This window comes from Staurois parvus, unplaced genomic scaffold, assembly GCF_062004578.1.
Source record: "Staurois parvus isolate SC_StPar_1 unplaced genomic scaffold, SC_StPar_1.0 ptg000783l, whole genome shotgun sequence".
Lineage (NCBI taxonomy): Eukaryota > Metazoa > Chordata > Amphibia > Anura > Ranidae > Staurois > Staurois parvus.
Window position 1 is genome coordinate 3,000,847 of NW_028318579.1, and position 16,654 is coordinate 3,017,500.

The 16,654-nt window shown below is 42.3% G+C and overlaps 1 protein-coding gene across 1 annotated transcript in view; it reads left to right on the forward strand.

Annotated features, from left to right (window-relative positions):
• Positions 1-16,654, forward strand: part of COL22A1 (collagen type XXII alpha 1 chain) — a 665,084-nt gene that overhangs the window by 343,455 nt on the left and 304,975 nt on the right. The window contains exons 22-24 of the mRNA XM_089654647.1: positions 891-944; positions 5,501-5,554; positions 14,696-14,749. Of these exons, the coding sequence (XP_089510773.1) occupies positions 891-944; positions 5,501-5,554; positions 14,696-14,749 (162 nt within the window). The remainder of the gene's footprint in view (positions 1-890; positions 945-5,500; positions 5,555-14,695; positions 14,750-16,654) is intronic.

Below are 16,654 nucleotides of genomic sequence, written 5' to 3' on the forward strand. Positions count from 1 at the left end.
CTTTTTTTTAGCACTGATCTCTGTGTTGGTGTCACTGGGGATGTCATTGACACCAAGTCAGTTCCCCCCCAGTGTCAGAATGTCCACCGCAGTCCCGCTATAAGTCACTGATTGGCGATACTAGTAAAAAAAAAAATTTAAATCCCAGTATATACAGCCATTTGTAGACGCTATAACTTTCACGTAAACCGATTAATTTACACGTATTGGGATTTTTTTTAGCAAAGACATGGAGCAGAATACATTTTGATCTAAATTTATGACAAAATTTGATTTTTAAAATTTTTTTATTGGACATGTTTAATAGCAAAAAGTCAAAAAATATTGTTTTTTTTCCTCAAAATTGTCAGTCTTTTTTTTATAGCGCAAAAAAGAAAAAACACACAGGCAATCAAATACCACCGAAAGGAATCTCAATTCATGGGAAAAAAAGGACACCAATTTCATTTGGGTGCAGCGTTGCATGACCGAGCAGTTAAAGTAACGCAGCGCCGTAACACAGAAAATGGCCTGGTCAGGAAGGGGGGGAAATTATCAGGAGGGCGAGTGGCTAATAAATGTAACAGACTCCATTCTCCATTCACAAAGCGCAAGGATCTTTATTTTATAGTATAATTTTCAAATCTCATTGGATTGAGCTGAAAATAATTGTCACTTTTTTAACAATAAGAATCCATATCCCGGAGAGTTAGTTCTGTGAATGGAGCCTTATATGTTTTATTTTATATGTAGATTTTAGCATCTTTTTCATTTTAATTCTATTTTCTTTTTCTTGTGTTATTCAGATGCCGTTACATAATGCCAGTTTTCTTTATTGATTGATTTTATTTGTGTTCTTATTCAGTATACCATTCTATTTATTATATAATATTGCTTTCATGTCTCCACAGGGCGCTCCTGGGCCACGAGGACCTCAAGGCCCTGTAGGACCACCTGGACTGCCTGTAAGTTAATAATAAAGAGCTTTTTAATCAATTTATAATCAAAGCTTTGTTTCAGAGCACAAAATAGAAACAGGATCTATAAATCAAACATTATGCTCGGTTTTCGAGCTACAAGAATCAATTCATCATTCATAGTTTAGAAGTCTATTGTGACATTGCTATTTCTTTGTTTAAGATTTAAAATAATATACAGTGTGTGTGTGTATATATATATAGGTGAAACTAAAAAAATTTGAATATCGTGCAAAAGTTCATTTATTTCAGTGCAGCAACTTAAAAGGTGAAACTAATATATGAGATAGACTCATTACATGCAAAGCAAGATAGTTCAGGCCGTGATTTGTCATCATTGTGATGATTATGGCTTACAGCTCATGAAAACCCCAAATCCACAATCTCAGAAAATGAGAATATTGTGAAAAGGTGCAATATTCTCGGCTCAAAGTGTCCCACTCTAATGAGTTAATTAAGCCATAACACCTGCAAAGGGTTCCTGAGACTTTAAATGGTCTCTCAGTCTGGTTCAGTAGGAATCACAATCATGGGAAAGACTGCTGACCTGACAGTTGTGCAGAAAACCATCATTGACACCCTCCATAAGGAGGGAAAGACTCAAAAGTTAATTGCAAAAGAAGTTGGATGTTCCCAAAGTGCTGTATCAAAGCACATTAATAGAAAGTTATGTGGAAGGGAAAAGTGTGTAAGAAAAAGGTGCACAAGCAGCAGGGATGACCGCAGCCTGGAGAGGATTGTCAGGAAAAGGCCATTCAAAAGTGTTGGGGACTTTCACAAGGAGTGGACTGAGGCTGGAGTCAGTGCATCAAGAGCCACCACGCACAGAACGATCCTTGACATGGGCTTCAAATGTCGTATTCCTCTTTGTCAAGCCGCTCCTGAACAACAAACAACGTCAGAAGCGTCTTACCTGGGCTAAAGAGAAACAGACCTGGTCTGTTGCTCAGTGGTCCAAAGTCCTCTTTTCTGGTGAGAATAACTTTTGCATCTCATTTGGAAACCAAGCACCAAGAGTAAGGAGGAAGAATGGAGAGGCCCAAGGACCCCGTGTATGGAGGAAGAATGGAGAGGCCCAAGGACCCCGAGTATGGAGGAAGAATGGAGAGGCACAAGGACCCCGAGTATGGAGGAAGAATGGAGAGGCACACACTGCAAGATGCTTGAAGTCCAGTGTGAAGTTTCCACAGTCTGTGTTGATTTGGGGAGCCATGTCATCTGCTGGTGTTGGTCCACTGTGCTTCATTAAGTCCAGGGTCAACGCAGCAGTCTACCAGGAGATTTTGGAGCACTTCATGCTTCCTTCCGCAGACAAGCTTTATGGGGATGCTGACTTCATTTTCCAGCAGGACTTGGCACCCGCCCACACTGCCAAAAGCACTAAGACCTGGTTCAATGACCGTGGGATTACTGTGCTTGATTGGCCAGCAAACTCGCCTGACCTGAACCCCATAGAGAATCTATGGGGCATTGCCAAGAGAAAGATAAGAGACATGAGACCGAACAATGCAGAAGAGCTGAAGGCCGCTATTGAAGCATCCTGGTCTTCCATAACACCTCAGCAGTGCCATAGGCTGACAGCTTCCATGCCACGCCGCATTGAGGCAGTAATTGCTGCAAAAGGGGCCCAAACCAAGTACTGAGTACATATGCATGCTTATACTTTTCAGAGGTCCGATATTGTTCTATGTACAATCCTTGTTTTATTGATTGCATGTAATATTCTCATTTTCTGAGATTGTGGATTTGGGGTTTTCATGAGCTGTAAGCCATAATCATCACAATGATGACAAATCACGGCTTGAACTATCTTGCTTTGCATGTAATGAGTCTATCTCATATATTAGTTTCACCTTTTAAGTTGCATTACTGAAATAAATGAACTTTTGCACGATATTCAAATTTTTCGAGTTTCACCTGTATACACAGTGATACCTCGGTTCACAAACTTAGTTCGTTCGTTTTCCCATAGGGTTCAGTGTAAATCAGGTTAATCCCTTCTGACCCCTACGAACGTGGTCGCCAACCGAATCAAATTCTCCCATAAGGTTCATTGTAAATCAGGTGAATCCGTTCTGAACTTTTTTGTTTTTTTTGTTTTTGAAACACAAAAATATGAAAGAAAGTACAGTACAGAATGAAGAGAGAGAACACTAACCTTGCTTGAGACGACTTCTGGCGTGGAGGTCAGGAAGGCGGGTGGGAGGCAGTTATTGTTTGGAGGGAAAGTCCCCCTACATAAGGACATTGGGGAGATCTCCTTCATGGGCTTGTACCCCGGCAGTGCCTTTTTCCTCCTGCGTGATATAGGTTCTGTTTGGCATCTTTTTCCAGAAGAGCCTGTTTCATCATAGTTGAACATTTGTTGAGTGACGTACCCTTCTGCTTTCATGAATTCCGCAAATTATTTCTTGAAGGCTTCTACAGCGGCCTTGTCAGAACTGGAAGCCTCACCATGTCTTGTCACACTGTGGATGCCAATTCTCTTGCCAAAGTTTTTAAACCACCCTCTACTGACTTTAAATTCATCACTTGCTGCACTTATAGAGGGATTTATTTTGCGGCAAATCACTGTGCAATTACCTGGATTTTTTCACAGATCATAACTTCACTAACAAAATCACCAGTCAGCTGTTTCTCATTCTACCACACTGACATTGTTACTCCTTTTGCCACATCAGCTCCTTTGATGGCAACTTTCTTCTTCAAAATAGTGGAGATTGTCGACTTCGCCATCTTGTACTCCGAGGACAGATCAGTCACACGAATACCACGGTCATGCCTCTCTACAATTTCCTTCTTCGGCTCAATGGTTATTTTCTTCACAATTGTATTCTTACCATTCTTGCTCCAAGCCTCTGTGATCAGGCCCCGGTTGGCAGGGTGAAACACATCAGAGAACATAGCCGGAGCAGTGGCTGAGGCCATCCCATACATCTGACTCCTGGGTTCAGTTGAGCGGCATCCATTTCCCCAGTCAACAGTAAGTGGATTCAGACATTCGTGGAAAAACATGGATTTATACGCAGAGAAAAAAAATAGAGGCCGACTCAATAGACTTCTTGATAATTTTTTCCCGTCACTGTTCTATGTTCCTGTGATTCTATAAGTATGTAGTATATTGTATATATAGAAAAGGTGCAGCACTAAATGTACATATAACTAAACATATAGAATGGACATAAAATAGACATAAAATAACAATAAAATCAAGTGCAAATTAATGAATTACACTGGGTGAATTAAAATGAGTGAATGTCCCAAAATGATTCAAACGCCCACATGGGGGACCAATAGATTCCAATAGAAGTGCGTGAAGACGGAAATCCGGTGTATCACACAGTGGATAATAGGTATAAAGAATGCGCACTCACCAGAAGTGCATCAAAAATGCGCATATAAGATATCCCCTCTCATCAGGTAGTGGTCATCTACTGCCAGAACAGGGTCAGAGTAATGCACCATCCAATCTCATCCAGGGTAGGTACTCCAAAAAGGCCTCAATAGTGTGTCACCATCTGTGGTCCCTCTAAACCGGTTTCTGCAAGTGGGGACTCGCAATGAAGAGAGCCCAATAAGGGACACCACATAGCGTAATACCGTTGATACTACGTTTATTGCATATTGGGGTAACACACCATTGTATAAAAAAGAGGTCAAAATAATGAAAGTGAAACTGACCATGTACACTTCAGGATGGCCAACAGCGGTGGTCAGACGTCCAGAAAATGTAGCCCCCTCTAACGCGTTTCGTGCGATGCACATCATCATAGGGTGCTGGGAAGTGTACATCCTGAAGTGTACATGGTCAGTTTCACTTTCATTATTTTGACCTATTTTTTATACAATGGTGTGTTACCCCTATATGCAATAAACGCAGTATCAACGGTATTACGCTATGTGGTGTCCCTTATTGGGCTCTCTTCATTGAGAGTCCCCACTTGCAGAAACCGGTTTAGAGGGACCACAGACGGTGACACACTATTGAGGCCTTTTTGGAGTACCTACCCTGGATGAGATTGGCTGGTGCATTACTCTGACCCTGTTCTGGCAGTAGATGACCACTACCTGATGAGAGGGGATATCTTATATGCGCATTTTTGATGCACTTCTGGTGAGTGCGCATTCTTTATACCTATTATCCACTGTGTGATACACCGGATTTCCGTCTTCACGCACTTCTATTGGAATCTATTGGTCCCCCATGTGAGCGTTTGAATCATTTTGGGACATTCACTCATTTTAATTCACCCAGTGTAATTCATTAATTTGCACTTGATTTGATTGTTATTTTATGTCTATTTTATGTCCATTCTATATGTTTAGTTATATGCACATTTAGCGCTGCACCTTTTCTATATATAGATTGATTTGAAGGTTTGTCCTTGGTTGCCTTTTTGGTGTTCTAGCGGCTATTTTCAGTAGTCTCAGATAGCGCTCGCTTACTACTTCTCTACATGTAGTATATTGTCATTGCTTGGAAACTGTGATTTCTGAAGAACTTTGGAAATGGCCCTAATACTGTAAATTAACTCTCCTTATAGGGATCAGAAGGCCTCAAGGGCAGTGCCGGACTCCCAGGACTTGAAGGACAGCGGGTGAGCCAAAATCTCTTATTTATAGCTATTGCAGCCATCTGTTGGGCAAAGTGCTTTTATTGTGTAATATTATTATTATTATTATAATACAGGATTTATATGATTATTATTATACAGGATTTATATAGAGCCAACAGTTTGCTCAGCGCTTTACAATATAAGGGAGACAGTACAATTACAATACATTTCAGTACATGAGGAATAGGAGGTCCCGGCTTGTGGAGCTTACAATTTAAAGGAAGGGGGAGGTGATACAAAAGGTGATAGCTGCGGGAGATGATCTGGTGGAGGTGATTCAAGTACAGTTCTTGGGTGGAGGTGGGGTAGGCTTCCCTGAAGAAGTGAGTTTTCAAAGATCGGCCAAAAGGCAGAAAGGGTGGGGGCTGACCGAACATACTATGGTATGGAGTTCCAGAGAGGCTCTGGAGAAGTCCTGGAGACGAGCGTGGGAGGAGGTGATGAGGGAGCTAGAAAGGAAGATATCTTTGGATATCCAATATTTGGGTTGGTTGGGTTCCTCAAAAATGCTTTACTTAGCAAGCAACTCCATCTCCTAGATTGTAAGCTCCCAGCATCAGGCCCTCCTATCCCTCTTGTATTGAACTGTATTGTTGCTGTATTGTCTCCCGTTATATTGTAAAGTGCTGAGCAAACTGTTGGCGCTATATAAATCCTGTGTAATAATAATAATATAAATCCTGTATAATAATAATAATATATAAATACTGTATAATAATAATAATAATAATATATAAATCCTGTATAATAATCCAAAAATAATTCTATGTCTTGATCTCATGACCGGGTGGACCTGTAAAGTAATGAGCAAAAATGGCAACCCATGGGCTCATTTATATTTGCAAAAAAAAAACAAGTTTTGAAGAACTTAACACTGGTCAATAATTTAAAATAGAACTAAACAGCCAATAAAAAACATACCTTTTATAAGTGTAGTGTTAGTAAATCTATACCTCGGGCTTTACTTTTATTTTTTAAGGCAAACACCAGACAGATATAAAAGACAAATATTTGCAGCCCTCCAATAGTTAATTTATTACCTCCCTGGCGGTATTCCCGGGTGTAGCTCGGGGTAAAATGTCAGTACCAAAAGCGGTAACCCCGAGCTACACTCGGGCTTACCATGTGGCGCTGCATAGGGATTCCCTGCAGCACTTACCGTGTCCTGCGCTCCCACGATGTGTCCCCTGCAGCGTCCCCGGCCATCTCCTCCGGCGGATGCTGGCATCCGGCTTCTGTGTTCCGGTCCCTGTGACGTCGGGACGTAAGGGCGCCGGAACCGGCGGGAAATTTGAAAATATAAAAAAAATGTCATTTGTTTCAAAACGAAATTTACATAGTAAAACATTGCTGTTTCAAACCATTCACATACATTTTGTCCCGAGTGCTTTGTCCTGTCCCCTGTCTGCATTTTGACTGTTCTTTCTGCCTGGAAACTTAGAAAAGTCCATGGCGTCCAAAAAGTGTCCCTTTAGGTCAAAAGCGGTTTTAGACCGGCTAGAGAACAGCGATAGTAAATCAGAACCACTTGCAGAATTGAGTGATAAAGATTCGTGGGGGAAATTCCTCATCAGACACTGAAAACGATTCTGCGACTTTGCTCAGCGATGTGCGAACTTGGCGCTCTATTTCAAATTTCATTGTTTTTGGTTTGATTATATTATTGAATTAAATGTATTATTATTATATTATTATTTTTTATGATTATTTATTAAATTATAATTTATGATTTTGTGTTTCACATTTTATCCTACCCGGGATGTTTACTAGACTCTTGTTCGGACAGATTTCAGTGAGTTATTCCTAAAAATTACAGCCTACAATAAAAAAAACTACATATTTCCATGCAAAAAAATGGTACCGCTTTCAGCACCAAAAATCTGAAATAATCAGACCGCCGAGGAGGTTAATAAAGCTGAGCTCCAGATCTTAATTGGTCCAGATTGGCACAATGTAGGGATGGCATATCTCATACCTGAGGGACTGCTGGGGAGGCTGACAATCACTGTAGTAGTCAGTGATCACCACCATAATTCAGGTTCTGTGCTTCGAATCAGAAAGCATCTTGTATTCACTAAAAAAAGCTAAATATATATATATATACACACACAATGCTTCAATGCTTATTTATTGAAGGGTGGTTGGGCTGAGCAATTGAGCCCCTGTGGTCCAGATCACAATATAGGGTGACAACACTGCTCTACATTGAAACACATTCAAAGAGTATTGCCACCCCATGATAGGAAGTGTATGAGAAAGTTCCTGTTGGCAAGACCAACAGGTAGGATTACAGGAACTACAAGCCTCCAAAAAGGAAAACTGTTAAAAGCCCTTAAGACTTAATTCACAAATATTTACACAAGTTTAACCACTTGCCTACTAGGACAATTGTTTTAAATTTTTTTGCACATTTGCACATATACCAAAATCTAAAAATGACTGTACCCCCTCCCCCCTCCTTTCTGAAAGAAGAGACTCTGGAGCAGGGGCGGACTGACAACTCATGGGGCCCCCGGGCAATAGGGGATCATGGGGCCCCTGTGTCCTTGCCCAAACTCAAAAAAGCCCATAAAAAAGGTACCAGGGGCATCTCATAGGGCCCCCTACTAACCCCGGGCCCTCGGGCAGTGCCCGAGTTTCCAAATGGTCAGTCCGCCCCTGCTCTGGAGAATAAAATGGTAGCAGTTGCAATTTTTTATGTTTTTTTATAAAATGCATATTCTCAGGAAATAAATACACTAAAATGAATTTAAGTGCAAACAAACACAATATTATGCATTTGTTGGTAAAATGTAAAAGATGGGGTTGTGTGAGTAGATAGATACCAAACTTGTCAAGCCTTAAAATTGCCTGTGAAATCACAAAAAACTATGCTGCCCAAAATTCTCCATAGGTGATGTTTTAGGAGTCTTTACATGTTATCAGTTTAGAGTTAACTGTTAATTATGGCCCTAGAATTATTCGTTTCAATCCGACTTTTGTGATGATATCTCACAGCATAAGGATAAGGCGAGTGTATGTAAATGTCAGTTGTGACATGTGGCACAACTGACATTTACATACACTCGCCTTATGCTTTGCTTTTTATATAGGCTGTGTATGGAGGTGAGGGGAGTGCTTTAAAAATGTTTTAAAAATATTTAAAACTATTTTTTATATACATATATTTTTTTACTTTTTTTTTGTATTTCAATGATATTTAGTAATTTATAAACATTTAAAAAAAAACAGAAGCAACAAGACATGCCCACACAGGGGCCATCAATTGCACATATAAAAACATAAAGGAAACAGTGCTCTAACACCAACAGACAACAGAGCAAAAGGTTCGCCCACTCGGGCTCTCAATGGCACATGGGTATAACACCGACAGTAACTCAAACCAAAGGCAGCTATCCACTGCCACACCAAAAACAAACAGAAATAGAAAAGGAAGGAGGAGTACAAAAGGAAAAAGATGACAAGACCATGAGCAGGGGTCTGTGAGCGCCAATACCAAGGAACATCACAACCCCAGACTAGTCTGCGGGAGCGTGGGAAGGGCATATTGCAACCACGGCTCCCATATTTTCAAAAATTTCCATAGGGAGTCCTTACAGATTCTCGACATCTGTTCATTAAGCATCGTAGTGGTCATACGGTCCCGCCTCCCCTGAAGAGGGACAAACAGGAGCTTCCTACTTTTTTTTATTATTGCTATCACAAGGGGGCTAACAAGTTCACTATGTGATAGCATGGACAGGTAACAGGTCCTTATATGGAGACATTGGGGATCTATTAGACTTTCAAAGGCTCCCCTGTCCTCCAGTGCAGCTATTCAAGCACAAATCCTGCTTGAATAGCTGCTTCCTCAGCTACATTAGCTGAGGAATGACAGCTATGACCCCAGAAGTGATGTAATGTACACAGGGGCGGACTGACAACTCAAGGAGCCCCTGGACAATAGAGGATCATGGGGCCCCTGTGTCCTCACCCACACTCAAACCACACCCAAAAAAGCCTATGAAATGTACTAGGAGCATCTCATGGGGCCCCCTACTGACCCTGGGCCCTCGGGCAGTGCCTGAGTGCCCAAATGGTCAGTTTGCCCCTAAATATACATTACTTCCAGGGTCATTAGTTGCAGGAGGGATCGGGGAACAGATGTTCCTAGAGTTCCTCCCACTATACGAACAGTTTCCCATGGTCCTCAGAGGAACAGGAGAGCCTGGAAACCACCATGGGTGCCACTGTTGGGCGCACTTTAAGAGCTCCATAAAAGTGACCAGGCGGATTGGGCAGCAGTGAACTTGATTTAACCACTTGTCTCCCATGACATATATAATTGTACCTTGGTGGACAAGTGATTAGGGGCCTTTATTTTCAGTCGTGCTCAAATCTCATTGAACCAAGGTGAAAGTAACTGTCACTTTCTTAAAAGTTGGGATTCTAATGTTGGTGTTTTAGCTTTCTGAATTAAGCCTGATGCATTCATATTTGCTTTTTTTCTCAGGCTAATCATACTTGAATATGTTGTACTGAGTTCAGTAGCTGCTCATCATAAAACAATGTCCTTATTTTCACTTAGACCAGAATCCTCCTTTAACTGTATTGAGAAAAGCTGCAAAACATAACGTCCTATGACACCTGTAATATGGCGCAAGTATGACAGCTAATTAAACCCACTTTTATACATTTTTTTATTACCGAAAAGGAAAGTTCTCAGCATAAAAGATAAGACAAATTAATTTCAATCCACTTATCCAAGCGGAAACTGATTTTGGCCGCCTAGCCGTGAGCTCTCTGCTTTCCGCTGAAAGTTTCCCGCGCTGAGAAATGTGTTTCAGCGCCGAGCGCGGAGGATATGACGGCCGGTAATGGGCCATACAACTCCATTGAGCTCTCATCTGTGTTTTTGGCACCCTGTTAATGAATGTCATTACGGGATAGATACGGCGTTGTCTAATGAGGATTTTTTTTTCTTTAGCACAAATAAGTGGCGGCTGGCGGAGTTTCAATTCTGCCCAATCTGTGAGCATTCTGGATCCTGGCGGCATTTAAAGGATCTTTTGTGTTCTAATTGAAATTTTGCTAAGAGTCTCAGATGACTGCTTATGAAAAGAGATTTTAATGTCCTTTTCTTGTTGTATTATTCTGTATTTTAAATTATTCTTATGCTATCTGAGAGCAGGTTACGGGAGCTCTATGATCCAAATACCGCAAATGTATAAAATGCAATATATCATAATACAAAGGCCATATCTTCATATTCATCTAAACAGGCAGTAGTATACAATGCCTGCTGAGCTCACATGCTGAGTTTCCCTGGAACACTTTCTTACTTCAGGGCCGCCCTACATCAATAAGGATAAAGGTACTCTAGTACTCCTCCTGCTGGTATATGATTGGCTCTCTCACAGCCATCAATGGTGACCTGTCCTGGGCTGGACCTGACAATACACCTATAGACCAATGGCAGCTACTGAGCTTCAGTCACTTTAGACTTTTTTATTAACAGGTCCAATCACTGACAAACTCATGTAGACTTCACCTCTGCAACATCTCCAAGATACGGCCGTTCCTAACCCCAGAAACCACTAAGCAACTTATTCACTCCCTGGTTATATTACGCCTTGACTACTGTAACTCCCTCCTCACTGGCCTACCTCACCACAGGCTATCCCCACTCCAGTCCATCATGAACGCTGCTGCCAGACTCATTCACCTTACTAACCGTTCTGTATCTGCCACCCCCCTCTGCCAATCCCTCCACTGGCTTCCAATTGCCCAACGGATAAAATTCAAAACACTAACACTGACGTACAAAGCTGTTCATAACACTGCCCCTAACTACATCACCAACCTTGTCTCTAAATACCACCCAAACCGTACTCCCTGCTCCTCACAAAACCTCTTACTCTCTAGCTCCCTTGTCTCCTCCTCCCATGCTCATCATCAGGATTTCTCACGGGCTTCACCCATCCTCTGGAACTCCCTACTTCAAGCTATCAGGCTATTGCCTTCCCTGCTCACTTTTTAGGCGCACTCTGAAAACTCATCTCTTCAGGGAAGCCTATCCTGACCCCGGCGAACTACTGGAATCCCCTACTCCCCCAACCACTCCATCCCCCACAGCTAATTACCTCTTGTACCATTATCCCCTCCCTCCTAGATTGTAAGCTCCAAGGAGCAGGGCCCTCTAATCCCTCTTGTATTGAACTGTATTGTTACTGTACTGTCTGCCTCCATAATGTAAAGCGCAGAGCAAACTGTCGGCGCTATATAAGTCCTGTATAATAATAATGATTTAGTTGTTCTATAAACTTGTAGAGGGCTAGGGGCACATGATACCATACAATAGCTAATAACCCAGGTCTTTTTCATGTCAGTAGGAAAAAATAAATGGAGGCTCTAATTTCTTTAATAGCAGCCTCCCAGTAATTTCAAATGGATGTTCAGTAGCAGCTTCCCAGTATTAACAAATGGGTGGATGGTGGCCCAAATGTTAAGTAGTGGCCTCCCAGTAAGAACGAATGGATGGTGGCTTGAATGTTCAGCAGCAGCCTCCTAGTAAGAAAAAATGGATGGTGGCTCCAATGTCCAGTAGTAGCCTCCCAGTATTAACATATGGGCAGTGACTCGAATGTTCAGTAGTAGCTTGCCTATAATAACAAGTGGATAGTGGCTCCAATGTTCAGTAATAGCCCCCCAGTATTACCAAATGGATGGTGACTCGAATGTTCAGTAGCAGCTTCCCAGTAATTACAACTGGGTGGTGGCTCGAATGTTCAGTAATAGCCTCCAAGTAATAAAAAATGGGTGGTGGTTTGAATGTTCAGTAGTAGCCTCCCAGTAGTAAAAAATGGATGGTGGCTCCAGTGTTCAGTAGCATCTTCCCAGTAGTAACAAATGGATGGTGGCTCTAGTGTTCAGTAGCATCTTCCCAGTAGTAACAAATGGATGGTGGCTCTAGTGTTCAGTAGCATCTTCCCAGTAGTAACAAATGGATGGTGGCTCCAGTGTTTAGTAGCATCTTCCCAGTAGTAACAAATGGATGGTAGCTTGAATGTTCAGTAGTAGCCTCCCAGTATTAATAAATGGATGATGGCTCCAATGTCCAGTAGCATTTTCCCAGTAATAACAAATGACTTCTGGCTTGAATGTTTAGTAGTAGCCTTCCAGTATTAATAAATGGATGGTGGCTCGAATGTTCAGCGGTGGTCTCCCAGTTGTAACAAATGGATGGTGGCTCCAGTGTTCTCCAGCATCTTCCCAGAAGTAACAAATGGGTGGTGGTCCGAATGCTCAGTAGTAGCCTCCCAGTATTAACAAGTGGGTGATATCTCGAATGTTCAATAATAGCCTCCCAGTAATAAAAAATGAATGGTGGTTCAAATGTTCAGTAGTAGCCTCCCAGTAATACCAAGTGGGTAGTGCCTCCAATGTTCAGAAGTGGCCTCCCAGTAATAACAAATGAATGGTGGCCTCCCAGTAATAACAAATGAATGGTGGCCTCCCTGTAATAACAAATGGATGGTGGCTTGAATGTTCAGTAGTAGCCTCCCAGTAATAACAAATGAATGGTGGCCTCCCTGCAATAACAAATGGATGGTGGCTTGAATGTTCAGCAGCAGCCTCCCACTAAGAAAAAATGGATGGTGCCTCAAATGTTCATTAACAGTCTCCAAGTATTAACAAATGGGTGGTTTCTCGAATGTTTGGCAGCAGCTTCCCAGTATTAACAAATGGGTGGTGGTTTGAATGTTCAGTAGTAGCCTCCCAGTAATAAAAAATGGACGGAGGCCCCAGTGTGCAGTAGGATCCTCCCAGTAGTAACAAATGGATGGTGGCTCAAATGTCCAGTAGTAGCTTCCCAGTATTAATAAATGGATATTAGCTTGAATGTTCAGTAGTAGCCTCCCAGTAATAAAAAATGGATGGGGGCTCCAGTGTATACAGTGGCTGGGCGGCATGTGGTTAAAGACATACAGTATATTTGAAATGTATTTTTAAAAATATTTTTCACATATTTTGTAATAAAACGCATTTCAACATGCAGTGTATATATATATATATATATATATATATATATATATATATATATATTGAATATGGCCAAAATTGTAGCATTTCAAATATATGGCAATATATTTTTCTTCCATATGGGGAGGAAGACCCAGAACTCTGTGTGCTCAATGAATATATACAGTTACCCAGCATGCCTTCAGGACCTCTCTCTCTGGGATTGGCTGGGTCTGTATCAGTATTCATGCTGTCACCTGCATAGCTCCACACCCAAGGGTGGACTGACCATTAGAGCACTCGGGCACTGCCCAAGGGCCCAGGGTCAATAGGGGGCCCCATGAAATGCCCCTGGTACCTTTTTATAGGCTTTTTTGGGTGTTCTTTGAGTGTGGTCAAGGGCACAGGGGCCCCATGATCCCCTATTGCCCGGGGGCCCCATGAGTTGTCAGTCCTTCCTTGTCCACACCTATTATCCAGAAACTTCTCAAGTTTCCTAGAAGTGTGGGAGCTACCAGGCTGTCAGTAGCTGAAAACACTGAGCAGACCTGACTAGCAAAACACAGCAACACTGATTACACTGTGTAACCCTAGGTTTACAAGTAAGCGTTTTCTGCAGCGTTTTGCAGAAACACAGTACAGTCCATTTAACATGATTTCCTATGGGACAGGTTCGCGTTTTCACCCGCTGGGTTTTTTGGAAAGGGTCAGGTACTTTTTTGAACGCAAAATGTTGCATCTTTGGTTCTATAGACTTCAATGGGAACACTGCAGAAAAGCATGTATTGTGTGTTTGCCGCATTTTTGATGCGTTTTGAGTTTTAAAATCTGCCTAGCAACAAGAAAAAAAAATGAAAAAAAAAACACTGCAAAAATGCAATTATAAAAACGCAAAACGGAATTCAGTGCCTTGATGATCAGTGCCGATCTCCTGTGTGACGTGAGGAAAGTGCTGCCGATAACTGGCAACTGTATTTACTCCGTGATCTGCTGTGTCATTGGACACAGCTGATCACGTGGTAAAAGGTCACTGTGATTGGTCTTTTACCTCATCACGTGAACAGCTGTATATATATATTTATTGCATTGTGTAGAAAATCTTACTATTTCTTTCTTGGACAGGGAGAAAAAGGAGAATCTGGTTTGCCTGGAGTGGATGGGGAAACGGGCGTTACGGTAGGTGATTAGAAGTTGGTTCTCACATTGTCACAGCACATATATATATATATATATAAATACACACACACTGCTCAAAATTTAAAGGAGCCCTTTTTAATCAAAGTATAGCATCAAGTCAGTGAAACTCCTGGGATATTGATCTGGTCAGGTAAGTAGCAGAGGGGGTTGTTTTGGTGATAATGAAATTAACAACAGGTGCACTAGATGGGCAATGATGAGACGACCCCCAAAACAAGAATGGTTTTACAGGTGGAGGCCAATGACATTTGTTTCCCTACTCATCTTTTCTGACTGGTTTTCACTAGTTTTGCATTTGGCTATGGAAAGCATCACTACTGGTAGCATGAGGTGATACCTGGACCCTACAGAGGTTGCACAGGCAGTCCAACTCCTCCAGGATGGCACATCAATACGTGCCATTGCCAGAAGGTTTGCTGTGTCTCCCAGCACAGTCTCAAGAGCATGGAGGAGATTCCAGGAGACAGGCAGTTACTCTAAGAGAGCAGGACAGGGTCATAAAAGGTCCTTAACCCATCAGCAGGACCAGTATCTGCTCCTTTGTGCAAGGAAGAACAGGAAGAGCACTACCACAGCCCTACAAAATGACCTCCAGCAGGCCACTGGTGTGAATGTCTCTGACCAAACAATCAGAAACAGTTTTCATAAGGGTGACCTGAGGGCCCGACGTCCTCTAGTGGGCCCTGTGCTCACTGCCCGGCACCATAGAGCTCAATTGGCATTTGCCATTGAACACCAGAATTGTCAGGTCCACCACTGGCACCCTGTGCTTTTCACAGATGAGAGCAGGTTCACCCTGAGCACACGTGACAGACGTGAAAGGGTCTGGAGAAGCCGTGGAGAACGCTCTGCTGCCTGTAACATGGTACAGCATGACCGTTTTGGTGGTGGGTCTGGGGAGGCATATCCATGGAGGGACGCACAGACCTCTACAGGCTAGACAATGGCATCCTGACTGCTATTAGGTATCAGGATGAAATCCTTGGACACATTTTCAGAATCTACGCTGGTGCAGGGGGTCCTGGGTTCCTCCTGGTGCAGACAATGCCCGGCCTCATGTGGGGAGTATGCAGGCAGTTCCTGGAGGATGAAGGAATTGATACCAATGAATGGCCCCACGCTGGCCTGACCTAAATCCAATAGAACACCTCTGGGATGTCATGTTTCGGTCCATCGGTCCACCAGGTTGTACCTCAGACTGTCCAGGAGCTCAGTGATGCCCTGGTCCAGATCTGGGAGGAAATCTCCCAGGACACCATCCGTCGTCTCATTAGGAGCCTCCCTCGATGTTGTCAGGCATGCATACAAGCACGTGGGGGCCGCGCAGACTACTGAGGACCATTCTGAGTTGCTACAATGACATTTTAGCAAAATGGACTCGTCTGCTGCATCATTTTTTCACTTTGATTTTCAGGGGGGTCATTGAATTCAGTCCTCTGTAGGTCGATCATTTTCATTTCCATTAAACGATGGGGCATCCTTACGTTCCTAACATATGGACTGTGTTGTGTCATATGGGAACATCTCTCCACTTCATCCACATTTACATTGCATCCATCGAGCAAATTCTCTCCTTACCCTTGTGTGCCCTCTAGTGTTCAAAATTCAGAATGTTAGAAATCCTCCTTTCACCATCCTCTGCCATCGTAAATAACTGAATAATTATCCTCCCCTCCGTGTGACTCATTGTTGTATGCATGCTCATCCCGCAGCAATTAAATCGTGATTTTTGTATTAATCACACATTTCAAATGATAAATAGCTAGTATTTATTCTTAAACTAGAAGACGTAAAATGTTTAATCATTTTAATTGATGCAATGTAGGTCTATGGTAGGTCGTTATCTGAGTCACACAAATAATCATTTTATTGCCGCAGAATCTT